Source organism: Mustela nivalis, assembly GCF_964662115.1.
Source record: "Mustela nivalis genome assembly, chromosome: 2".
NCBI classification, from domain to species: Eukaryota; Metazoa; Chordata; class Mammalia; order Carnivora; family Mustelidae; genus Mustela; species Mustela nivalis.
In genome coordinates this window covers 1,706,730-1,730,503 of record NC_139021.1, presented here as the reverse complement: position 1 = coordinate 1,730,503, position 23,774 = coordinate 1,706,730, and the positions used below count along the sequence as shown (strand labels likewise).

General features: G+C 67.8%; 1 protein-coding gene across 2 annotated transcripts in view; it reads left to right on the top strand.

The window, feature by feature from the left end:
- ADGRB1 (adhesion G protein-coupled receptor B1) overlaps positions 1 to 23,774 on the top strand; it is a 75,421-nt gene that overhangs the window by 40,802 nt on the left and 10,845 nt on the right. The window contains exons 18-24 of one of the 2 annotated variants that reach the window (XM_082720424.1): positions 7,594 to 7,735; positions 13,536 to 13,639; positions 15,568 to 15,670; positions 15,951 to 16,101; positions 16,572 to 16,623; positions 18,027 to 18,093; positions 20,244 to 20,329. In XM_082720424.1, coding sequence (XP_082576550.1) covers positions 7,594 to 7,735; positions 13,536 to 13,639; positions 15,568 to 15,670; positions 15,951 to 16,101; positions 16,572 to 16,623; positions 18,027 to 18,093; positions 20,244 to 20,329 — 705 coding nt within the window. Of the gene's footprint in view, positions 1 to 7,593; positions 7,736 to 13,535; positions 13,640 to 15,567; positions 15,671 to 15,950; positions 16,102 to 16,571; positions 16,642 to 18,026; positions 18,094 to 20,243; positions 20,330 to 23,774 lie in introns of both variants that reach the window. The other variant, XM_082720423.1, reaches the window with a different exon arrangement.

Genomic DNA, 23,774 nt, shown 5'->3' with positions numbered 1-23,774 from the left:
ACCTCTCCCTGACCCACACTGTGCCCTGTGGGGTAAGCGCCGGCCTCGGGGGCCCAGCGTGAGGTTCCCCAGCTGGAGCCCACCTGGAGGCAGGCAGCAGAGGCCCTCGGGGCCGCAGTGCAGCATGTGCAAAGGAGCTGAGGCAGGGTCTACGGGCTGGACTTGCAGGACGGGTGGAGCTCTCCTCCCTTGAGATGCTTGCTTCCCCTCTGCCAGAGGCTGCGACAGCTGGTTTCCTGAGGCAGAAAGGTCTTCATCTCACTCCCCAGGCAGCCACGGCCCCTGCTGGTGGCCTGCGGGGGGGGGGGGGCGTGATGCGACTTGTGGGAGGGCGCAGGGTGGGACAGCTGTGGCACGGGCCCGTTCTCGCCCCCAGGCCTCGGTGCTGGGGCCAGGGCGGCAGGAAGCAGGGCACGGTCGGATGACGTCGAGTGCCAGGGTCACTGGGCCTTTGGGAGCCGGGGGAACTGCGAGATGCCTGGAAGGTGGGGTGGCGGTCGGGGTGTGACAGGCAGTGGTGACGCTGTGGCTGCCTGTGCGCATCTGTCCCTGGGGGACGGGGACGGCGGGACCTCCCGTAAGACAAGTTCCGTCTACATAGCGCCCCGGACACGGCAGACGCGAGAAGTGCTCGCGGGTGAAAGTTGGCAACGGGCTTGGCAGCCGGTGTCGGTCTGGCGACGGTCGCGGGGCTGGTTCTGCCGAGGCCATGCCCGGGATGCTCGCGGATGGCGGTGATGGCCGTGGCGGTGTTGCTGGTGACAGTATGGGGGGTGATGGCGGTGGGTGCGTGGCCGACATCGGGGCTGTGGTGGTGGTGACGCGGCAGGGGTCGGGGGCGGTGTGATTACAGCGTTCGCTCAGGGACTGCCCGTGGCAGGGGCGACGTGGCGGTGGCGACGTGGCGGTGTGGTGGCCTTGCCCATGCGTCGTGCTGATGGTGGCGGTGAGGGCGGCGGTGGCCACGGATGCATTGTCAGGGGCATCGATGGGGTTCGTGCGATGTCGTCTTGACCTCAGTGGCTTCGGGGCAGCTGTGAGGGCACAGACAGCGGTGACAGTAAAGGCGGTGAGCTCGCAGCCCCCTCCCTGTGGGGCCTGGGGCACGCCCGTGGCGCAGTGGCCAGCCGGACCACAGCGATCAGTGTCAGATGCCCCTGGAGTGGAGAAGATTGAGTGGGAGGCTGGGGTCTGGGGAGGCTGTGGCATCTGGGAGGGCCTCTTGGAGGCCACCGGGCTGAGCAGGCTGTGACAGGCGGCAGGTTTGGGATCTGTCGGGGGACACTGAGCACAGAGCCTGCCAAAGGCAGGCTGGGGAGGCGCTTCCTGGATGAATGAGTAAGCGGACCCCTGGCGGAAGTGTGGGTGCCAAAGCAGTGATCCATCAGTGGGCAGAGGTAGGGGACAGGAGGGACAGAGCTTGGACGGAGGGGTGCCGGGGGGAGTTCTAAGTGAGGTGACAGGCTCAGGTCGGGTCCCAGGGGTGCAGGCCTCTGAGCGGGGGGGAGGTTAGCAGATGGAGCAGGGTCAGGAGGCCAGACCGCTGGCTTGCAGGGCTGGTGGGCCAGGGTCCCACGCTCTCCCAGAGGCCCAGGTCTGCCCCGGGTGTGGTGGATGTGAGCGGGAGAGCTTGGACCACGGGAAGGACCAGGTCTCCAGGCCTGCAGCCGGGAGCGGACTCCGAGCGTGGCCGGCCCAGGGGGCAGAGAGGAGGCCGGTGTCTCCGCATCGTGGGCAGAGGCTCCTGGGACAGAATTCTGCGGCTCAGACACCGGCCGCACCAGGAGGGCCAGCCCATGTGCAGGAGCGCAGGCCGGGTCTCACCCAGCAGCACGCTGAGCGCGACCCTGGTCAGGCAGGTGTCCCTCCCCCAGGGTCCACGTGTTGCAGATATCAGGATCCTCCCAGGACCATGGGTGTTGTCCCATGGTAAGACGGGATAGAACTGACCTGGGCCAGGCCATGGCGGGGCAGACACGACCTGGCCTGCAGGTTCTCATGAGCTGGTGGCCAGCAGGGATAGGTCTGGGCACAGAGGGAGCTCAAGGAGGCTTCCCCAAAGGACCAGGCAAGTCAGCCAGGGGACAGGAGGGACCATGGTCAGAGACACCGGCCAAGGTCAAGGGCTGGAAGCAGGAGACGGCGCCTGTGTGCTGGGTCCCCGCTGGCTCCGTGCAGCTGGCGTGGGCCGGCAGGTGCAACGGGGCCGGGGGAGCCTGGGAGTCCTGACGAGCTCCGGCTGTGGGCTGAGGCAGGACCCAGGGAGAGGGGTCCTAGCGCAGAAGCAGGGTAGAGCCTGAAGGAGGGGTCTGGTGTGGTGCTCAGGAATTCACAGGCTATCCAGGGAGGAGACTCAGCACAGACCTTGATCTGTGGCTCAGAAGTCAGCAGGGAGAGGTGGGGGGGTAGGCCTTCTGATGGGTGAAGTGTGATGTAGCGGGGCCTCGTCCTAGGCTAGAATGTGTAGGGAGCACGAGGGGAGGCCAGCCCATTGATGATCTTGAAGACCAGGCTGGAAAGTCCTGAGGGGCCTCTAGAAGCCTCTGCAGCAGATACTTTGCCCGCTTCCGGTTACCCTATTGGACTGTGCTGTGCCCACTCTGGCTTTTTTCGATTGTGTAGGAGGCTACCTATGAGTCATTCACACTCCAGTGTGAATTAGCCCATCAAACCCCAGGGGACCCTGACGGTTCTCGTCCCGTAATAGACCTGCTCCGTGGGCCGGCAGGAGGTTTCATGAATGCAGTGAGTGCCCTGGTTCGGTGGGTGGATGGATGGATGGGGCGGCGGGGCCGGCTGTCAGAGCACCCTCTCTGTTACCGTCCCCTGATGTACTATGAGCACCAGGCCCAAAGCAATGCGGCCCCACGTCTCCCACAACAACGCACTGGCGGAGCCTTGGTTCTCCCCTCACAGGACCGGCAGCTCAGCGCCGAGAAGCTGGGATGGAACCCGCCTGAGTGGGAACAGTTCCGCCTTCTTGGGCTGGGCACGGGCCAGGAGGCGGGGGGCCAGAGGTGCCATGGGCTGAGCCTCCTCCCAGGGTCTGTGACGCCCCTTGGCTCCCACGCATCCTGAGCGGGGTTGGGGACCAGGCCCGCTGCTGATGGCAGCCTGCTTATCTTCTCTGAGCCGCTCTTGGCCTGGGACACGGGGACAGGCAGCGGCTCCGCTCTGAGTGCTGAGTGTGCAGTGGCGGGGGGCAAGGTGGTTCTGTCCCGGGAGCCCCTAAATGTGGCCCAAGGAGAGCCCCTGAGGAGCAGAGTGGTGAGGTCAGGTCAGGGAGGCTGGACGGGCCCCTGGGGCCCTGGGGTGTCTCAGTGGGGAGGGGGCCGTGGGAGCTTTGAGCTGAGGACGACATGCCTGGCATGTTTTCTGGCACCGTGGGGAGGCCGGTCGGAGCTGCTGACGGGTGGGCCGTGAGCGTGGGAGAGGGCAAGGGGTGGGGTGGCGCCGAGGTTGCCATAGGCAGTGGAAGTTCAGGGGGCGGAGGGCTGGCTGCCCAGTCTGGGCGGGTGCCCCCACCGCTGGGCCGGCAGCAAGGTGAGCAGGCTGGGCCCGGGCCTGCCCCCCCAGAGGAGGCTGCAGAAGAGAACGCTGAAGCCGTGAGCAGAGCAGAATGGAGGAGGAGGTTGTGGGTCAGGGACCACCTCACTGCGGGAGCCAGGAGCCGGCTGTGGCCACGGTGGCTGTGGAGGTGAACCAGCCTGGCCTCCCAGCAGGTCGGGCAGTGTGATGGCGGAGGCGTGGCTCTGCTCTGGGCGCCCTGGTCAGATGGGGAAGACACAGCCCCCCGCCCAAACCTCCCCTGGACTCAGGCATGGACGAGCTCCCGCTCTCACCCTCTGGGTCTCCCTGCCCTCCTGGTCCTGAGGGTGCCACTGCCCCAGCTCCTCCTGTCGCCCTGGACCTAGCGAGGGGAGGAGGAGCAGGTGTCACTGACCCAGATTCCTCAGGCCTGGGCTCAGGGAGGTGGCGGGGGGGTGGCTCCATGACCCAGATATTCCAAGTTTTGGAAGCTCAGTCAAGAGGCAGCACATGGTCTCCCAGTGCAAGAGGGGAGAGTGACCTGCCTGGGTTGCAGAGTCGGGGACGGGGTCCCTAGAGCAGGAAGCACTCCGGTCAGACATGGGAAGAACTTCCAGATGTTGGGGTACAAGAGGAGGCCTCCTAGAGGTTTTGCTGAAAGAAGGACTGAGAATCCCCTGGCCTTTCCCGGGTCGGATGGGGAGCCTAAGACGCCAGCGCCGGGGCTGGGGTCAGGCAGCCTATCTACCTGTCTGGTTGCAGGTCAGCCCCTGGCTGACGTCTGCATGGCACGGGAGGCTTAGCTAGCCCTGGGCGCCCCGCATGGCCTGAGTTCTTTTCCTGGTGTGTGTGGGGGTGGGGGGAAAGGGCAGGGGAGCCCCTGGGCACGTCACCTCTCTGTGCGCCGCGTCCCGGCTTATCCTTGAGGATCCCTCAGATGTGTCCCCCGCAACCCAGGAGTTCGGAGGTTGTGTGCCTGGGACGGCTCCCGACAGATAAGGCGGGGCGCTTGTCCGCGGGCCCCGCCGCTCGCGCTGTGTGGCCCTGGGCGAGGGTTGCTCCTCTGAGCCTCAGCGGTTCTGTCTGCACGGGGCAGCTGAGGGCTGTCATCGCGCTTCAGGGACAAGTCGCACAGGAAACCCTTATCACCCAGGAGTGGGAGGGAGCAAGGAGAGGGTCCCCGTCCCAGCCTCCCTGACACAGGCCGCAAGGGCTCTCCGCGTCAGGGAGAGGTAGGGCCCGAGGGGGGCCGCAAGGCAGTCCCACAGGGTCCCACAAGCCCCTGCGCCCCCCTGCAGAGTGAGCACCTCAGCCTGCCTCCCGGACAGCTGGCCTGGCCCAGGGCGGGGCCCTTCTCGTGTCCTCTGTGACCTGAGGCTGCAGGAGGCCAAAGCAGGCAGCAGCACCCCCCCCCCACCCCGCCTCTGGGAGACCAATAAACTAATTAGCGTCCTCCTCAGTAGCCCAGGCTGGCGTTCTCCCAGGAGGTGGCCTGCAGCTCTCAGCCTGGCGCCCTGCAGGCCCGGCAGCCCGGCTGCAGACCAGCCCAGCCGGCCTCACCCCCGCCCCCCCCGCCTCGGGGTGCCGTTCCCTCCCGGGCTCCCAGGCGGGAGAGCTGGCTTCCGGATGCCCCCGCCCCTCTCTGTGCTCGGAGGAGGGGAGCAGAGGCGGTGTTCATGCCTGAACACTGAGAAGCACAGCGGGGACTGGAACCAGGACTGGCCAGCCCCGGACGCCTGCTCACAAGGACAGCTCTAGGGCTGATGTCCCGGACGAGCACTGAGTTGGAGAGTGGGTGGCGGCCTGGCCACAGACAGGGGTGGTCTGTGGGGCTCTCGGAGTGGCACTGTTGGCTATCTCCTGGCCTGCGCCGTGGTGGCTGGCTCAGCATCTGGCCAGCGGCTTGGGCACGTGGGGACGGTCACATGTGCAGCTCCAGGCATGAGGACAGGGAGCTTCTGGCGGGAAGGGGCACACAGGGGCTATGGCAGGGGCCAGCGTTGGCCAGGGCTTAGCGCCCCATGCCCGTGTCCCACGTGGCCCTCGTACTCAGCGAGGCCCTGGTAGGCCTCTGGCCAACGGTGTGGGGAGCACTAGGCTGGGCCTGGGGTCTCCCAGGGAGCGCCAGGACCCTGCGCTCTTGGCTCCTTCCATTGTCCTGCTCCTGGTTTGCAGCCGGTGGTCTCTCCGTCTCTGGAGGCAGGACATGGAGGTCTCTTGTCTTTGGGTGCGGCTGCCCCCCGCTGTGACTAATGGCTGCTTCCGCACTTATCTCGTGGAAGGGCCCGGACATGGATGAGCTTTGAGCTCCCCAATCCTGGGCCCTTTGAGCTCAGGCCACAGTGCTCTCTTCTCCCTGAACTCTAGACAGAGCGGGCCGGCTGGAGCTCCGGGGTGTGGTGGGGGTACTTTCCAGGGCCTGAGCCCCGGTGCTCCCGCAGAGCCTACGACTGACTCCTGGGCCATGAAAGTCTGCCTGGCCGCCACCGTGAACTCGGCTAGCCCGCTTGGGCCCCAGGGGCTAGCCCCCAGTTTTTCTTCTCCGCATAATGGGGTCAGGTCCTTCCCTGAGAGAAGGGAATCAAAAGAGCAAGGCCCACGTCCAGGCTTCTGGCCCAGCCCAGAATACATCCCTGCCCCCCGGGGCCCGGAGCTCAGAGCAGGGATTGTGTAACATCTCCTGGGCACCAGCACCAGCCCGGGTTCTCCGATCCCTGCAGCCAGTGACCCTCCTCGTTCCCGGAGGTGCTCCCGCGTCCACACAGGCACCGTGCTGGGGGCCTTGCGGTGTGTGCCCGCTGCACCCTCCCCGTTCTGCAGCTCAGGAAACAGGAGCTAGCAGCGAGGGTAGGAACTTCCCCAGGTGGCACCCTGAGGAGGTGGCCAAGGCTGGTGGATTGTAAACCCAGGTTTTGAGCAGAGGCGGCACTCCCAGGGTGTGTGTGTGTGTGTGTGTGTGTGTACACACCTGCCGGGTCAGGGCCCCCATGGGGAGAGCACTGGTTAGGGAGCTGTCAGACCCAGCCTGCCGGGCGCGCAGGGCCGGGGAAGGCAGCCCAGCTGGCCATGGCACTCTGCGGCTCCCGCTCCCTTGTTCTTGGGCTCAGAGGCTTCACGCCACCCACTCGATTCTAGGGCAGGTCCTGGGAAGACCCCCGCTGCAGAAACCTGGAACTCTCCCGAAGTCCTGAGAGGAGGCGTGGGGTCTGAGTTATCTGCGGGAGAGCGCAGGCCTTTTGTGGCCCTGGGTTCGCAAGACCCCTCCAGGCTGCGGATCCCCAGGCAGGGTTTCCTGCTTGAGACATGCGGGAGTCCCCTCCCCCGGTCCCTAGTCGGCAGGCCCAGCGGCTCTCCCAACCCCCACCCCACCCCGCAGGCCAGGGGCTCCAGCAGGCAGGGCCAGCCCAGGGCCAGCTGTGGTGGCTGGACACTCCTAAGTTCCTGGGCAGGCCGGCGGGCCTTGCAGGGATGGGGATTGGATCTACAGCGGCGACCGGGTTCGCCAGCGGCCCCGGTGTGGAAATGGAAAGGCGCAATCCCGGCCTCCAGACCGCGGGGAAGGCTGTTGTGTCCCCGGCCTGGGGCGGCGGACGCCAGGGGCGACCAGCCCGCAGGGGGAGGCGGGGGCGGTCCCAAGGTCACCCCGCTGCGCCGGGCTCCGGGTTCCGGGCGGAGGCGGCCCCCCGCACCCCTCCCGGCGCGCCCCCGCCGCGCCCGCCGCCCCCGGCTCCGCTGGGCTCGGCTCCGCTGGGCTCGGGCTCCGGCTCCCGCTCGGGCTCCGGCGCTGGCGGGGGGGGGGGGGGGGGGGGGGTGCGGCGGCGGGCGGGGCGCTCGGCGGGCGCGGGGCCAGGGCTCGGCGGCCCGCGCTCCCGAGACTCGCTCTCCCGTGGCTCGGCGGCGGCCATGGGGCGCGGGGCTCCGGGGGCCGGCGGCGGGGCGGGCGCGCGGCTGCGGGCGCAGGTGCGGGCGCGGGCCGGCGGGGACAGGGGGCCGGGCCGCCGGCCGCCCGCCGCTCACGCCGCCCCTGTCCCCCCCCAACCCCACCCCGTGTGTCCCGCCCCCCAGGCCCTCCTCCCCCGCCCCCCCGCAGCTCGGGCCCTGGTCGTGGCGCGGCTGCCGCACGGTGCCCCTCGACGCCCTCCGGACGCGCTGCCTCTGTGACCGGCTCTCCACCTTCGCCATCTTAGCCCAGCTCAGCGCCGACGCGGTGAGACCCCGGCCGGGACGCGCGGGGGGCGCGGGGTGGGGGCGGGGAGGGGGCCGCGGGGCGGGCGCTTCCGGCGCGGGAGGGGCCGGACCCATCCCTGCCTGGGTCCGTGCGCCCGGTCGGTGTCCGGGCCCACTGGCCAGCCGGCCTCTGGAGAGGGAGGGTGGGTGGGAGCCGGGTGGGTGGCAGCGGGGAGTTGGGGACCGGCTCGGGAGGGGCTGGGCAGCCCCCCCTCTCCCCCAGGGGCCGATGGGTGAGTGTCCCCCACTCTCCTTGGAGGCATGGACCTTGGACGGAACCCATCCTCACGGGATCCGGGCAGGCTGGGCCCAGGCTTTTGAGGACTGGGGGAGGGCTTGGCCTGGCGGAGCCTGTGTACCCCTTCACTTGGCAGTGCGCCCCTCAGCTGGGCTGTGGGGCCCTGGCCTGCCAAGCAGAGGGAGGGGAAGGAGCTGCCACCTTGGCTGGGAGACCTTCCCCGCCCTCCCCAAGTGGACCCTGGTCTTTGGAGGCAGCTACATCCCCAGGTCAGGGTCCCTGGGTGGCTGAGGGTGCTGGGTCTGGCCCAGGTCCACCGCTCCGCTGGGGAAGGCCCCATCATCTCAGGGGCCTCCTTTTTGTTCCTGTGATTCTTGTGGGGGCTGCTGGTTTCTATGGCAACGGCATCTGGGGCCAGCTCCCAGGCTGGGGCCCTGGGTGCTGGGCTTGGCCCCCTGGGGCTGAGGGGTTGTCTGCTGCAGGGCTGAGCACCATTCATGGGTCCCAGGAAACACCCCCCCCCCGCCCTACTCACTGAGTCCCCCGAGGAGGGAAAGGGGCTGGGGTCTTCGCTCACTAAGACCCCGGGTCTAAGGCCCGTGTGGAAGGATCGTTGAGCAGCAGATGTGGAGGACAGAGTGAGGTGGGGGACTAGGCTGTCCTGGTGTTTGGGGCAGCTGGCCCTCATCCAGTGGGGGCGGCACAGCTCTCCCTTCAGGGGATCCTGGGTTCAATGTGAAAGATGGCTCCGGGCCTTTCTGAGAACGTTCTGCCCACCACCCTTTGTCCAGTGGGACACGGGTAGGGAGAGCAGTGTTCCCCATGGGGTCAGAGCCCAACGGGACCTGGAGGTCATCACTACTAAAACCTTCCGTCGGCAGGCAGGTAAACTGAGCCCTGGGGAGGGCGATTTGCTCAAGGTCTTGGGGCAAGTTGCTGGACGGGGGTCTGTGCTCTTGGTCCTGACTTTGGGGTACTCTCCCCCATTCTCCTGTCCCTGTGACAGGGCTGTTGGTGTTGTCGGTTCTGGGGAGGGCTCTGAAAGCTGCAACCAGGGGCATCCCGGGGACTCCCTGGAAGAGGTGGCTTTCTGCGTAGGTGGTCATCAGTGGTACAGCAGCAGACTTCTGCACAGGGGAGCAACCAATGGGACTTGTGACTTCCTGAGTCCCTGCGGGACCAGACCCTGCAGGACGGGGTCCCCAGGTGGCCGCCCATCCTTCGGAGCATGGAGAGGAAGGACCGGGGGCAGGGGAGCATTCTGGAGTGGGATGTGTGCCCAGGGTTGGTGTGGCGGAGTGTCACCGCACAGGCTGGTCCCTCATACACACAGACTCCAGCCTCGTGCCCTGTCACTCTGAGCCTCCCCCTCTGACCCCTGCCATCAGACGGAAGTGACAGCCCTGAGGGTCGGGCCAGCTGAGGGGGGTGGGGGGAGGGCCCTGCCGGCCCAGGGTTTGTGGTGTGGACCGTGTGCCACAGTCAGTGCCTTCCGCAGAAGGTGGCATCCCACCAGGGGCTGAGCTCTGGGTCAGCTGGGCCATGGAGGCCGGGTCTGGTGAGGGTCAGGTGGCCAATGCTGGTGAAAGCTGGTGGAACCAGGAGCAGAAGGCTTGGGGCCCAGGGCCTTGCACCCAGGCCGCTGGGGCCAGGCATATTGGAGGTCGATGCATCAGGCCGGGCAGGTCTCGGTCTGGGAGGGGTTGGAGGTTTTGTTTGGTACGGGGGTCGGCAGCCACAGCTGGGGGGACCCCAGCCCCGTATCCCAGAAGGGGAGCTGAGGCTGAAGGCCGCTCACGGGGGCTGGAGTCACCCAGGGGCTTTGGGGCTGAGGGCAATGTGCCTGGCCTCTGGGAGCCTAGGTGTCTCCAGCAGGAACTGGCACAGTGGTCATCACTGCCCGACCCTGGGGCCCCCCACGGGCATGCGCATGAGCTCAGAGCCAGAGCACCAGAAGGACCAGGGCTCCGCCGCCCACCTGGTGCCAGCCTGCCAGTGAAGCCTGCGGGCACCTCCCTCTCTTCCTGGCCGGCTCTGGCTCCGGGGCTGACCCCAGAGACCCTGAGTGGGAGGGCCCAAGCACAAGGGTGAGATCCCCGTCATGCCGCCTGTGAGGGGCTGGGGCCTGTGCCAGACCCCAGTCCTGCCCAGGGGGAGCACGGGGTCTGCGTCCAGACAGACGGGGTCTGCGGCAGCCCAGGCCAAAGGGACAGGTGCCCTGGGCACGGCGACAGCTTCCTTCCCTCCCCGGGGTGGTTTGGGAAGGGAACACCAGGAGGAGGTGTCTCGTGGGGCCTTAAGGGGCAAACAGGAGTTCACCGGCTGAGCTGAGTGGAGAAGAGCAGTGGTAGTGCCAGGGAAGGTGAGGAAGGCAAAAGTCCGTGGGGGACAAGGTGGGGCTTGGAGGGCGGGGCAGGGGAGCAAGGCCAGTGCTGGGGAGAGCTGAAGCTACACCCCAAGGGCCGTGGGGAGCTGCGTGGTGGGGGGTGACAGGGTGGCCGTGCGATTGTGGTCTTGGAGGGTTCCCAGCAGGAGTGGGGACAGAGCAACCCCAGCCGGCAGGTGGGGTGGTGGCAGAGGTGGGCTGGGCCTGGGGCAAGACAGGGCGCCACCTCCCTCTTCCCTGGCTGGGGTGGGACGGGCATGGGGACTGGGGTCTGAGCAAGTGGAGGCGTCGGGAATCCTGGGGCCCGGAGTGGCCATGGGGACCAGGAGTCCAGGGGTGGAGAGGGGGTGCGGGGCTCCCACCCCAGGAGCCAGGGAGGAACGAGCTTCCAGACAGAGGCATGGACCCAGGCAACCCCCCACCGCCACTGCCACCCGAGCTCTGTGTGGAGCCAGACCGTCAGAGCCCAGCTGTGCCACTGGCCGCTGGGTGGGCGAGTAGTGGCTCTGAGTCACATCTGTGAGGGGGCGATGCTGTCTGGCTCCGAGCTGCAGTGGGGCCTGGACAGGGGAGGGATCCACAGCCCGGCACACAGCCCGGCAAGGAGGAGCACTGGAAAGCCAGCTGCTGCCATGATGTGCTCAGAAGTGTGTCCCCCGCCTCCCCGGGGTCAGGGCTCAGCGTGGGACCAGGGGCCAGGACTGTTCTGTGCAGGAGCTGTGAGCCACGGGTGGTGTTGGAGCAGTAACAGGACAGCAAGGACCGTGCTCAAGGAGGGAGGTCTGTGTTTCGGACGTGTTGGCTGCATAGAGGGTGCAAGAGGAGGTGGACAGTGCGCAGTTGATGGGGTAGAAACCAACGGGGGGGACCTTATAGACAAAAAAGAACTCCTGGGTGCGTGGGGGCCCTGTTCCCAAGCGAGTCTCCAGATGGGGTGATGGGGCAGAGAGACGAGAGGCTGGTTCAGACGGAACCAGGTCAGTGAGGGCCCCTGGGAGGTGGTGACCTCTACGCTGAAGGCAGAGACAGCCATGTGAAGGTCAGAGGAAGAGCACCAGGCAGCAAGAGGAGCATGTGCAAAGGCCCTGGGGTGGCACCAAACTTGGCGAGGGAACCAGTCTCCAGTGGGAGGCCGGCTGGCTTCTGCTCTCTGTGTGTGGGTTGGGGCCAAGCTCCTGCCCAGAGATCTCTAGTCCAACCCTCCCAATGAGGGCTAGAGCTCCTTGGCGCCCTGCCCTCTGGTTCTCCCTCCTCCCTTCCCCACATCATCCAGAGCCCGCAGGCCGGGGCTGTCGGGAGTGACGGATGAGCCGGGTGGAGAGGAGAGAGCGGGCGGGCAGGTGGGCAAGCGGGCTGGCAGGTGGCTGCCAGGCTAATGAGAGCAGATGGAGGCAGATGGCCACAGAGGTCGGGGCCGGAGCCAGCCACAGAACGGGTGTGAGCCACTCACTTGGCCACCTGTGACTTGCGTGGCCAGCCGGGCTTTGAGGTTCCCTGGCGAGTGCAAGGGTGTGAGCCATGGCCCAGCTCCCCCGCTGCCCAGGGACCTCTGGCTCCCCGTGTGGAAACAGGTTCACCCTGGGCCGTGAATCCCGGGACCTCCGACTGCTTGGCTGACCTTGGCTGACTTTCTCCCTTTTCCCAGAGCCTGCCTTCCCTGTCTCCATTCATCTAGCCAGCCACGCGGCCTGTGTCCGAGCCGGGCCTGGCCCGAGGGGTTCAGGAACGTGAGGACGTGGGGCTGTGGGACCGGCAGTCCCCTCCAGCGGTTGGACCCAGGCTGGAACCCAGCAACACTCAGAAGGGCAGGGGGGGCCAGGAGGGGGCGTTTCCGGTGTGGGGAAGGGCAGCCCAGGCCACGGGGAGGGCAGAGCATGGTTTCGGCACCATGTTGTCCGTGGGTGGGAACAGCAATGCGAGGTGGCGTGGGCTCCGGCTCCGACTCTGGAAGGCACCGCCATGGGACACGAATGTGGGGCCTTCTGAGGCCGGTGAGGCAGGAGAGCCTCCCTGGGCAGCCCGCCTGGGTCGGCGGGGTCAGAGAGCTGCCCTGCTGAGACCGGGAGCGGGGACAGAAGCATCCCCTTTAGAGTGGGGGAGCTCCTAGGAAGCCCCACACCCGCAGCACACCTCCTCCTCTCTCAAGCGCAGAGCCTGCAGGCTGGGGACAGCTGCAGGGACCGGTGTCCGTCCCTCCGAGTGTCCTTGGCCTCCTCCAAGCGACCCCTGTCCACTGTGCGGCGGCCCTCTGTGTGCGCTGGGTGGGTCAGGCAGTGACACAGGGCTGAGCTCGACCGACTGGGTGCTTGGGGCTACGTAGTGGGGAGCAGCCGGGCCCCCCAGCCCAAGGCCCCCCCGAGAGGTACCACGTGACAGCTGGGAAGGGTGTTCTGGGCAGAGGGACCGACAGCGGCCACAGCTCTGCCTCGGTGGGAAGGAGGAGGTGGCCGGTGCCGGGGTCAGGCCTGGCTCAGCAGGCTTTGGAGCATTTGGACAGCTAGGGAGGGGATGGTCGGGCGGGGGTAAAACCCTGAGCAAAGCAGGGTTGCCATCTCCAATGGTGTTTTACATGGTTCTCCGGCAGCGGCTGGAGAAGAGCGGTGGGGGCCGGGCTCCGGCAGGAGTGGGCGTGCAGGGCTGGGGTCCGGCAGAGCAGGAGGGAGGGGGAGGGGGAGGGAGGAGCGGAGAGCAGGGGTGCTTGGTGGGGCTGTGGGGCAGCAGGTGCTGGGGGTTGAAACTGGCGTGGAGGCAGCAGAGGCTGGACGGATGCAGCTGGTGCCGAGGGGCCCTTCCAGGAAGCCCGGGGTCCTGCTCTCGGCTGGTGTTCCAGAAGCACGCGGCCGGGAGAGCTGTCCCTGTGGTGGGGCTGGCAGCCTCATGAGCCGACTGTGACGGGGGACGTGGTCCTTCTCTGGAATGGGGGGGGGTCCGTGAAGTGCAGACAGAGCCTTCAGCGCTAGGCTTGGCAGGCGGCTCTGATACCAGTGATGGGAGGTGCACAGACCCCGCCCAGGGGCCAGCCCAGAAGCACGGGCAGCGCAGGAGGGGGTGCGTGGGGGTGCTGGGGTGGAGGGGGAGGCTCCCCAGCACCCCCCAGCCTCAGCCTGCACGGGCCCGGCCCCTCACTCTGCTCTCTCTCCGCCCCGGCACCCTCAGAGCATGGAGAAGGTGATTGTGCCGTCGGTGACGCTCATCGTGGGCTGCGGCGTGTCGTCCCTCACTCTGCTCCTGCTGATCATCATCTACGTGTCTGTGTGGAGGTGCTGCCTGGCGCGTGGGCCCAGCCGGGGAGGGGTCGGGCACGGGGCAGCCGGGGTCAGGTCCTGTCCCCTCCCCCTCTGAGGACAGTCGTGGGGGTGTGGGCTGGTCCGGAGCCCCCTTCCCAGTCAGCAGCGCCACCCCCCACCGCGTCCTCTCCTGCCCAGGCCATCAGGGATGGACCGCCCCACCGCCACCCTCCGCCCTCCCTCCCCCTCCCTCCCCGACGGCCCCCACCTGCTCTCCGAGTGTTGCCCCCTGGATGCCCAATGGCGGGGTGAGCGGGCACAGGCCCAGGGTGGGCTGGTTGCCCTTCTGCTCCTGTCTTCCACTGCCGCCCACGGGAGGAGCCACGCTTTCTCCTGCCCTTTGAAGGCACTGCCTGACGGGTACCAGCAAGTCCGCTCCCCAGCCCAGTGCCCTGCCCTGGGGCCTCAGAGCCCCCAGATTCCATGTCCTGTCATGTGGGTGTGCATGTCCACAGCCCTCTCGGAGCCTGGGTCATGTCTCAGGGCAAGAACCTCTGCTCACATCCCTGCCCCCCTCCCCCGGGCCGCAGGGCCTCATCGCAGGGCCCTGACCACCTCCCCAGGCAGGGCTGGGGCAAGGCAGCCATGCCCGGCCGACCCCAGCTCTGGGGGAGGGACGCACGTGAACAGGCCTGAACCCAGGCCCGTGATCAGGATGGGCTCAGGATGTGAAGGGTGTGCGAGGGCAGGTGTGGGCCTGGGGGCGGGTCTTGTCTCCCGCCCCCAGAGCCCTGGTGGAGCCCCACTGAGCAGAGGGTTAGGACAGGGCGTCTGAGTCAAGGTCATCTGCCCCCACAGCTGCACAGCCCAGAGCTGATGCCGCCCCCGAGGCCAGCGAGGAGAGATCGATGTGTGTGTGTCGATGGTGGGAGGCGGAGCAGGCGGCCTGTGTTCCCTGCCCGGCTTCCTGCCGGGGGGCAGAAGCCGACCCCTACTGGCCAAACCAGTAGGTGCCCCGCCGGCACCCAGTGGTGGCCCTCCTCCCAACCCCTCCTCAGAACACCTGCCCCAAACCCCCCACCGGCCCAGCCCCTCCCTGGAAGCCTCGGTTTCCAGACACCTCTCAGACCGGGGACCCGGGGCCTGGCACAGCGTGTCCAACCCTCCCGGCTGCGGTTCTGAGGGGCTCGCCGGTGGTTTTCAAAGCGCCTCCTTCCTGAGTTCTGCTGGCCGAGTCACTGCCCCTGTGAGCTGTGGTCGGGAAGGTGGCCTGATGGTCCCCATGAGGAAATGGAGACCAACAGAGGGAAAGTGACCCACCCAAGGTCACATCTCGGCCCCTGAGGCCCAGCCCTGTCCACTCTGCCCACCTGCATCTTGCCCCTCTGGTCTCAGCCGCAGCCCTGGCCGCAGGTGCGCTTCCCACCACGCATCTCACAGATCCAAAGACTGAGGCACAGAGGGGTTGAGCCCCTCGCCCAGGGTTCCACAGCCAGGATGAAGCTGCGCCGCGCATTGCCCAGGCTCTAGAGGCTGCCCTCGGAACCGCTCTGTCTTCCTCCCCCGAAGTCAGGATCACACAGGGTGGGAAGGGCTGGGGGCAGGGGGCCGGCAGGGGTGAAGCCAGGAGCAGGCCGAGAGCGAGACCCCGGAAACGAGCTGTGTCTAAGGGATGCAGAGACAGGGAGAGGATCTCACACAGAAAGGGGGAAACTGAGGATCAGCCACTCCCAGCAGGAATGGGCGGCCGGGCCCGGCAGCCTCCCGTGGCCCTCCCCGCGCAGGACCACGGGCTGGAGTTCAGTGCGTGGTAGAGAGGGTGCGGGGGTGGAGGTGATGGTGGCCTGGCCGGGGGGCCTGCAGGAAGGGGGTGGCATTCTAGTCTCACCGTGGCCACAAGACCCCAGTTCCTGGAGACGTGACCCCCCCCCGCCGGGGCACTGAGCCGCGCTCCCCCACAGGTACATCCGCTCGGAGCGGTCGGTCATCCTCATCAACTTCTGCTTGTCCATCATCTCCTCCAACGCCCTCATCCTCATCGGGCAGACCCAGACCCGCAATAAGGTGCGTGAGCTCGGCCCTTCCCTGCACCCCCCAGGGAGCCCGGGCGGGATGGAGTGACAGGACCCCAGAATGCTCCCTGGGAAGCTGGTGCCGGCCCTTCAGTGGCCTCCTGTGAGGGGGACCTGACCTCGTGCCCCACCACGGACACCCGGCTCGGGCCGTCCCGGCCTCTCCGAGCTCCTCCGGTGGAGCGGGCCCAGGAAGGGCACCCGGGCCCCGGCCCGGCCTGAGCCGCCCGCCTGCCCCGGCCCGGCCTGAGCCGCCCGCCTGCCCCGCGCAGGTGGTGTGCACGCTGGTGGCCGCCTTCCTGCACTTCTTCTTCCTGTCGTCCTTCTGCTGGGTGCTCACCGAGGCCTGGCAGTCGTACATGGCCGTGACGGGCCGCCTCAGGAACCGTCTCATCCGGAAACGCTTCCTCTGCCTGGGCTGGGGTGAGTGGTGCCGGGGGGGGGGGGTGCCCCCCGGCCTCCGCCCGCTGTCCCGGGGGGGGGGGGGGCCCGGCCTCCGCCCTCGTCCTCCTGGGGCCTCCACGGGGTTCCCAGGTAAGATGTGGCGGCAGATTCTCTTTGAATTTCAGATACTGAGTTATTTTTTAAGGATATCCCGGTTGACGTTTGGGACATTTACAAGAAAAATGATTTCTTTTGATCTGAAATTCAAGTGCGATCAGGCATCCTGCATTTCGTTCGCTGTCTGGCCGCCGTGCCTACAGCCCGTGGGCTCCCGCCCGCGTCCCCCTCCCGTCCCCCTCTCTCCTGCTCAGCACGACCGCGTTCAGGACTCCGAGGACCCAGTTTGCCCGCTCCCCGCCCCATCCCCAGGGCTGGAAGGAGGAGGCAGAGCGTGGACGGGGGCTTGGATGGCGGGAGGACCAACCCCCTTTCTTTCTGGTCCTTCGCAGGGCTCCCTGCACTGGTCGTGGCCATTTCTGTGGGATTCACCAAGGCCAAAGGGTACAGCACCATGAACTAGTGAGTCGGGGCAGGGTGGGGATGGGGTAGAGGCCGCTCGGCTCCCCCAGACCCTCCCACTGCCCTAGAAGGTGACAGCTGGCTGCTGCCCGTCTCGCAGAGGAGAGCCAAGCTGGGAGAGGCCGGGAGCCCCGGGGCTGGAGGCCGCCTCCCTCCCCAGCTCCTCCCTGGCAGCGGGCAGCAGGATGGGTGAAATGGGGGCTCAGGGCCGTCAGAGCCTCAACCCCCTCCTTTGGTACCCGTGGCCGGGTCTGTTAGCCTCAGTTTTCCCTCTGCAGCCGTGCGTCCTTCCCTGCATGACTGTGGTGGCAAGGGAGCTGTGTGGCCCCGAAGCGGGCAAGGCCGGTGGTAAGGGGCCTGTTGCTCCAATGAAGTCAGCGAGGCCCCGAAGGGTCGGCTGGGCCAGGCAGGTCCGGGGCCTTGAATGCCAAACCAGGAAGCTTGGGGAGACCCTAAAAGCAGTGTAGCTTCCCGGGGTAAGGGGAGCCAAGGCCTGCAGGGGGGCTGCAGCCGCAGGCACGGGTAGGAAATGGGGAGCCAGAGGAAGGAGGCGTGGCCAGGGTGGGCCATGCAGGCTTGGCTCGCTGTGGAGCCCCAGGGGGACAGGTCGTGGCTGGGCCCTGGAGCAGGGCCCCCTGGGGCAGCAGGGGAAGTGGACATGAATGAGGTTCCAGTTACTGGAACCCCTGGTAGGGGGAGTGCCAGGAGGGAGTTACGGGCACGGCTGCACAGCTGAGAGGGCTAGGCGGATCAGGGGAGCCCCAGGGGTTTTGAAGGCCGAAGACGAGTTTGACTGCGTGGGGTGGACACTCGGGGCAGAGGAAACAGCACGTGGAAACTGCAGCGTCTTCACTGGGCCCGGGGCTCCTGCAGGCCGCCTCTTGTGAGGTCCAGGAGATCTGGGGGACCGTGGGGCCGGTGACCACGGCTGGTGTGAGGAGAGCCCGGGCCAGACGCATGAGCAGAGGCCTGGGCTACCTGGCCACGGGGCCTGGGTTGCGTGGGCAGGTGGGGGGCCGGAGCAGGGACCCGACCCAAAGTTTTGGCCCCGTGACCAGAAGAAGGGTCTGTGAGTGAGACTGGGGAGGACATAGGAGGACAGTTGGGGGGCTGGTCTGGGGCAGTCAGCACAGCCTCGTGTCTGCCGAGCGAGGACAGCCTCGCGTCTGCCGGTGTCTGCTTCTCTCTCTGTAAACTGGGATTCAAGGGGCCACAGTGGAGGGGGCTTCCGAGGGCTCAGAGGCCAGAGTGAGCTGCTGTATGCTGTGCCCCGGGGGGCCTGCTGGGTGCCGAGCTCCTTCTGCCGCTCCCCAGCGTCTTGCCGGCCTTCCCCGGGGGGCGGGGACGTCACGACTGGCCACTGACCAGCCCGTCTCCCTCCCCAGCTGCTGGCTGTCCCTGGAGGGGGGACTGTTGTACGCCTTCGTGGGACCGGCTGCCGCTGTCGTACTGGTACTGACCCCCCCCCCGCTGGCCCAGGCTGGGCCCTTGGGGGTACCTATTGCCCCTTCAGGGTCACCGCGGTCACCAGGGGGTGGGTGGCATTCCTGGCCCCCTGGAGCTGCCCTCAGGGTACACAGGTACAGACACGGGGGCAGGGGGGCGCCTGCTATCTTGGTGAGCCCCGCCTGCATGGGTAATGGACACTGGCTGGGGACTGGCCAGCAGGGCCGTGTGGGCTCGCAGGCTGAGTGGCCGGACTCGGGGGGGATACCGAGCACACAGACGGCTGACCCAGGACGGCAGGGAGTGCCAGCGAGGCCTGGGGGATGGGTAGAGCAGCTAGCAGAGCCTGAGGCAGGGGGGCCAGGACTGGGCCCTTGTTTCCACCAGCTGTCCTGCTCTGGAGAAGGAAGCGGCTGCCCGCTCTCCCTCGCCACGAGTTCCCAGACACCTTCGGGGAGGGATGCGCAACAGTGCCACGGGCACACAGAGTTCCTGCCCCCGAGTTCGGACTGGGCAGGGGGAGCCGGGCACGGCTGGGGGCCCCCCTGCATCCACACTGCCTGAGCCTGTCCCCCTCCAGCCCTCCGCCCCTCATGGAGTGCCACACACCACTCTGTGGCTCTGTGGCGGGGAAGCTGGACACCGGCACAGGCACAGGGGAGGCTGGGGGACCCTGCGTGGGAGCGTGGGGCCATGGGCAGCGGGCCTAGCCCGAGGGTCCCGGCTCCTTTATTCCTTGAAGGGAGAGGCCTCCGTGCCGTGCATGTCAACGCGGCCCCTCAGAGACCGGGCCAGCTCACCATTTTAAAGACAGGCAACGTGGGAGCGGGGGAGGCTTAGCCAAGGGAGGCGGGAGCTCCCAGCCCCCATGTTCCCTGCCGGGGTGTCTGTAGGGCAAGGCCGGGGCCCCCTCAGGAACGTGGGGACACGCCAGTCAAGACCGCACAGAGCCTGCTGTGGGCAGGGCGGGGATGGCTGGTGGCCTGTCCCCTGTGGCTCCGGCCTTGTCAGAAAATGAGGTCACCCGGGAAAGATGCCCCAACCCCAGTCAGGCCCTCCAGGGCTGGTGTCCGCGTCTGGGAACTTTCCGTTCGCGCAGGGATGAACGGCAGGGCCTGCCCACGCGGTGTGCAGGGTCGGGGGCGCTAAGAGCGGTGGGGCCTCGGGCGGTCGGCCCCTCGTCCTTCTGCGTCCAAGGCGTCGGGGACAAGGCCTCGTTCCTCCACCGGGCGGCCTCTGCAGAGTGGGAGCCCAGGGGAGGAGCCGGGAGCCTCTCCACCCAGGAGAGAAGGCCCCAAGGCTCCAGGGCCACGGCGGGGCCAACAGCTGCCGTTGGCTGTGGCTTGCGGGACATGAACACCGGGGAGCACTTGCTGGGGAGCCGGTGCCCAGCAGGAAGGATGCAGGGAAGGTGCCATGGCAGAGAGCGCAGGGGCAGTGCACCCCCGGGAAAAAACCTAGACAGGGATGCTGCCCCCGAGACGGCCCCCGAGGTGGGCCTTTGTGAGGAGTGAGCTCCCCGTCATGGGAGGGGCGTAAGGGGCAGGGGAGCTGAAAGGCTGGGGTGGCCACAGGGCACCCCTGAGTGGGGGCGGCAGCTGGATCACCTGAGGCCCTTTCTGCCGTGGGAATGGGCCAGCACTCTAGGGGTGCGTGGGGGTCAGCCTGACGTCCGACCTTCGGACAGCTGGAACCCCGGCTCCAGAAGCTGCTGCTGCCCACCGTGGAGATGGCAGCTGGGCCTCGGGGCTATTTCGTGCAGAGCGGCTGGGGGTCCCGCCTGTCGGGAGAGCCCCACATGACTCTCTGCGTCCCCACCCTGGGGCGTGCGGCCCCTTTTTCTGTCCACCCCCGCCGGGCGGGCCTGCCGGATCCTCACGGATGGGTTGCGCAGGAGGGTCACGTGGGGGGCGGGAGCTGGAGCATCGCGCCCCGGGTGGGGTCTTGTGGCAGGAGAACCCTACCTAACAGCCGGGGCTCTGGTGGGGGGCGGGGGAGAGCTTCGGGGGTGCTGCCGAGCCTGTGCCAGCGGCCCCGTCTCCTGGCCTGGGGAGCGGTGTCCATAGGGCCGTGCTGCGGGCGGGAGCCCTGGTGCGGAGCCCGGAGCCCAGAGGGCAGTACCCTGCGCCCACACCCCACTGCTCTCTGCCTGGCAGGTGAACATGGTCATCGGGATCCTGGTGTTCAACAAGCTCGTGTCCAAGGACGGCATCACGGACAAGAAGCTGAAGGAGCGCGCAGGGTAGGGCAGGGCCCACTGGGTCGCCTCACCTGCCTCGAGTCCAGAAGACCCAGGGCCCACTCTCCCCGCCAGCCCCCAGAGCAGGCAGGGAAACTGGGGCACAGAGGTCTGCGTAGGCTCACAGCCAGCCCCGACCTTGCCCTGTGCCTCAGTTTCTCCGTCTGGCCTGTGGTCCATCCTCAGAAACTGGGAAGCCAGTTGTTTTCAGGGACCCTGCCCCTGCAGGGTCCACTAGGGTGGGGGGAGGGAGCCCCCGGCCTCCGCCTTCCCCACTGTGGGGTCGGGTAACCCCCAGCAAGGGTGTGACCTGCCTGTCTTTGTGGTGCCTTCAGCCACAGGAGGAGAGTGCAGGGGACAAATAGGGCGTCCCTCCTGCATGGAGAGGCTGGGCCCAGAGAGGGCAGTGCGTGGCCAGACAGCACGTGGTCCCAAGCGGCTGGGCAGTGTCCAGCAGTGAAGGCCAAGCGTGTTTGGGACAGCACCTCTTGTCCAGCCCCCCGGGGCATGGCAGTGCCGAGGTCATGGAGGGAGCCGAGGACGGGCTGAGACAGACCCTTTCCATCCTGCCCCTGCCCTTTGAGCCCTCCTCGCCTTGCCCCTGCCTACTGCTCTGTTCCTCCCTCTGCCCTGCTGGTGTCTGCGTGGGGGCTCCGCCCCTGTTCCCTCTGTGCCCGTCCTCCATGTCTGTCTCTGTCTCCCTCCTCCTCGTCCTGCGCTCCCGGAGTACCCTGGCTTCAGGACACCGTCCTCTGGGCTTCCTGATGGCTTCTCGTCGTGGTCGGGAGTCTGCTGTGTGGCTTGGGAGGACGTGTGGGATCCGGGGGCTGGCCTCGCTGTCCATGGGCCTGGGTGCCCCTCTCCCTGGGCAGTGGGCACAGAGGCGGCCTACCCCACCTGCCCACAGGTGTTTCTGGGGGCCCCGGGGCACGCAGGCCGGAGTGCTGGGGCAGCTCGCACGTGACGCCCACTCCCCAAAGGCGCTGTGTGCTTTGTTTCCTACAAGAACCCCTGAGCCGACTCTCCTGCTCCGTCCCCGTCTGTGCGGCCGAGGGCCCCGGGGTCAGGTGGGGTGAGCGGCGGGTGCGGGAGCCCAGTGTGTCCGTGTGGCTGGCCGGCTCCCCAGCCCTGGCCCGGGTGAGCAGTGGGTCCCCCGCGGACCAGACGCTCCCTGCGTGCTGTCACGGGCTTGCTGGCGCACGCACACACGCACACGCTCAGGGCCTGTGGGAGGACACTGGCAGCTAGCTCCCTGAAACCCGGCGCGCTGGCTGGCGGAGCCCTAGCCCCCTGGCTGGCGCGGTACATGGTCAGGGCAGACTTGGGGGCCGTGGCCTCCCCCAGGAGTTCTGCTCCTTTGTGCAAACATGGACAGATTGGCTCCTCTCTCCTTCACCCAGGCATGCATGGGGGCCGAACCCCGACAGCCCCCACCTCCCCAAGGCTCCCCTGCTTCCCCCAGAGCCCCCTCGACCCCCCAGGACCGGCCCGGGGGATGCAGGCCGGCCGCTGCGGTCGGTGAGCGTTCCGCCCCGTCTCCGTGAGAACTGAGAAGGCGGTCAGCTCTTGTCTTGGGCTTTGCTCTGCACTCCCGGTCAGCTGCTCCAGCCCCTCCGGCGCGCCCTCCAACGGGCCGAGTGTGGAGCCCTCCCTGCGGCCCACACCACCTCCCAGGGCGCCGGCCTTGCCACCTCAGACCCTCTCCTTCCCCGCGTGCGCCCGTCTCCACGCTGCTCTGAGTCACACAGTTTAAGCTTTTTCTGTCCTCTCTGTCACTTGTGCCGTCCACTCTGGGGGTCGTCCCCCAGCTGGCCCTTCGCCAGGCTCCTCTCCCCCATCCCCCGGGGCCTCGGGACACGGAGGGCTGGACAGCAGGCACCACCCGGACGGGATGGGTGCGGGTCAGCTCGAGAACGCGCTCAGCCGGCAGCTCATTGACGTGTGGCCGTGCCGGGGGCTGGGGTGCGCGGTGTGTGCGTGTGAGCACGAGGGTGTGCGTGTGCGTGCGCCTCTGAGTGTGTGCGCGTGTCAGCATGTGGGCGGCACAAGCACAGGTACCGTGAGCGTGCGTGGGTGTTGCATGAGCGTGTGCGTGTGTGAGTGGGTGTCGGTGTCGGTGTGCACGTGTGTGCGTGTGTGAGCACGTGTACGTGCGTGAGCGTGTGGGCGTGTGGACACTGCTGCCCCATGGCGGCTGCAGGTTCGGGGCAGGTCAGGTCCCGTGAGGCAGAAAGCTGTGGGAGGACGGCCGGCGGGGACAGGGCCGGAGGAGGATACGTACTGTTTGCTCTGCCCCGTGACAGGCCTGTCGTGAGAGCCCCGGGGACATTCCCTGAGAGGCTCTGCCCCACCTGCCCCCACCGCTCCCAACTCCCGCCCCCACCGTAGGGGCGTTGCACTTTCCAAAGGGCCAGGCGGTGCCACTGCCCCGGGCCTCCCTGCCAGCTCCCCTGCCCCCCCACCCCCCCGGGCCCGCACCCGCTCTTCCGTGCAGCCCTTTGCCCCGGCAGAACCCACAGAGGCTGGGCTGCAGGACCCGAAGTGATTCCTGGGTCCCCTGGCCCCAGCCATCTGCTACCGGCCGCAGGCCGCGGGGGTCCTGCCCCCGGCCGCAGGCCCCAGGCCCCAAGGAGCGTGACTCCCAGCAGGATGAGACCCTCCTGCTCCGAGTACGGCCAGAGAAGGTCTGCTTCTGAAGGGAGGGCAGAGACGAGGGAGCCCCACCCGCCATGCGGAGCCACAGAGCCTCGGGGTTGGGGAGGGCAGTGCGCGTAGCTGGGGAGGGCCCGCTTCCTGGGCCTCCACCCTAGGAGGCGAGGTGAGGCGGGTCTGTGAAGTCTCGTTCAGAAGCTCCTGTGAGGGCTTCTGCCTTGAGCCCCCGGGGAACCTGGCCAGGGAGCTGTGCTGGAGCAGAAATGGGGCTGGGGCCGGGACGGGGACCTGGGTCCTTGCACAGGGAGTGGGGAGGGAATGGGGGGCGGGACGGAGGGGGAGGAGGCGGGCCTGTCCTCTGTGCCCGTGTCCAGGTCGGACAGACAGGTGCAGAAGCCAGGGACACAGTTCTGGGGAGGGCCCCTGCCTCCGCCCCCTAACTAAGGTCCTGCTGGTTCGGGGGTCCTTCTCCAAGCTGGACTCACGGTCCTTCTAGCCTTTCTCCCATCGGGCCTGTGTCCGCACCCCCTCCCCGCCCCCCGGCTCCTTCCTATGGCCCCTGTGATCCTGGCCCTGCCCGATGTTCCTCTACCCCTCCCCCCTGCCCACTCCCTGCTTCTCCTGCCCCACCGGCTCCTGCTTCTGTCCTGTAAGGAGGAGAGTCGGTGGTCCTGACCTCAGCCCCCACCCCGGTGATGACAGGGCCCCGGCGGCTCCTTGGAGCCCCTGCGAGCCATCTCCTGCCCAGGCGGCCATACGCTGGAGGTCGTCATTGTGGTGAGGGTGGGGTCAGGCA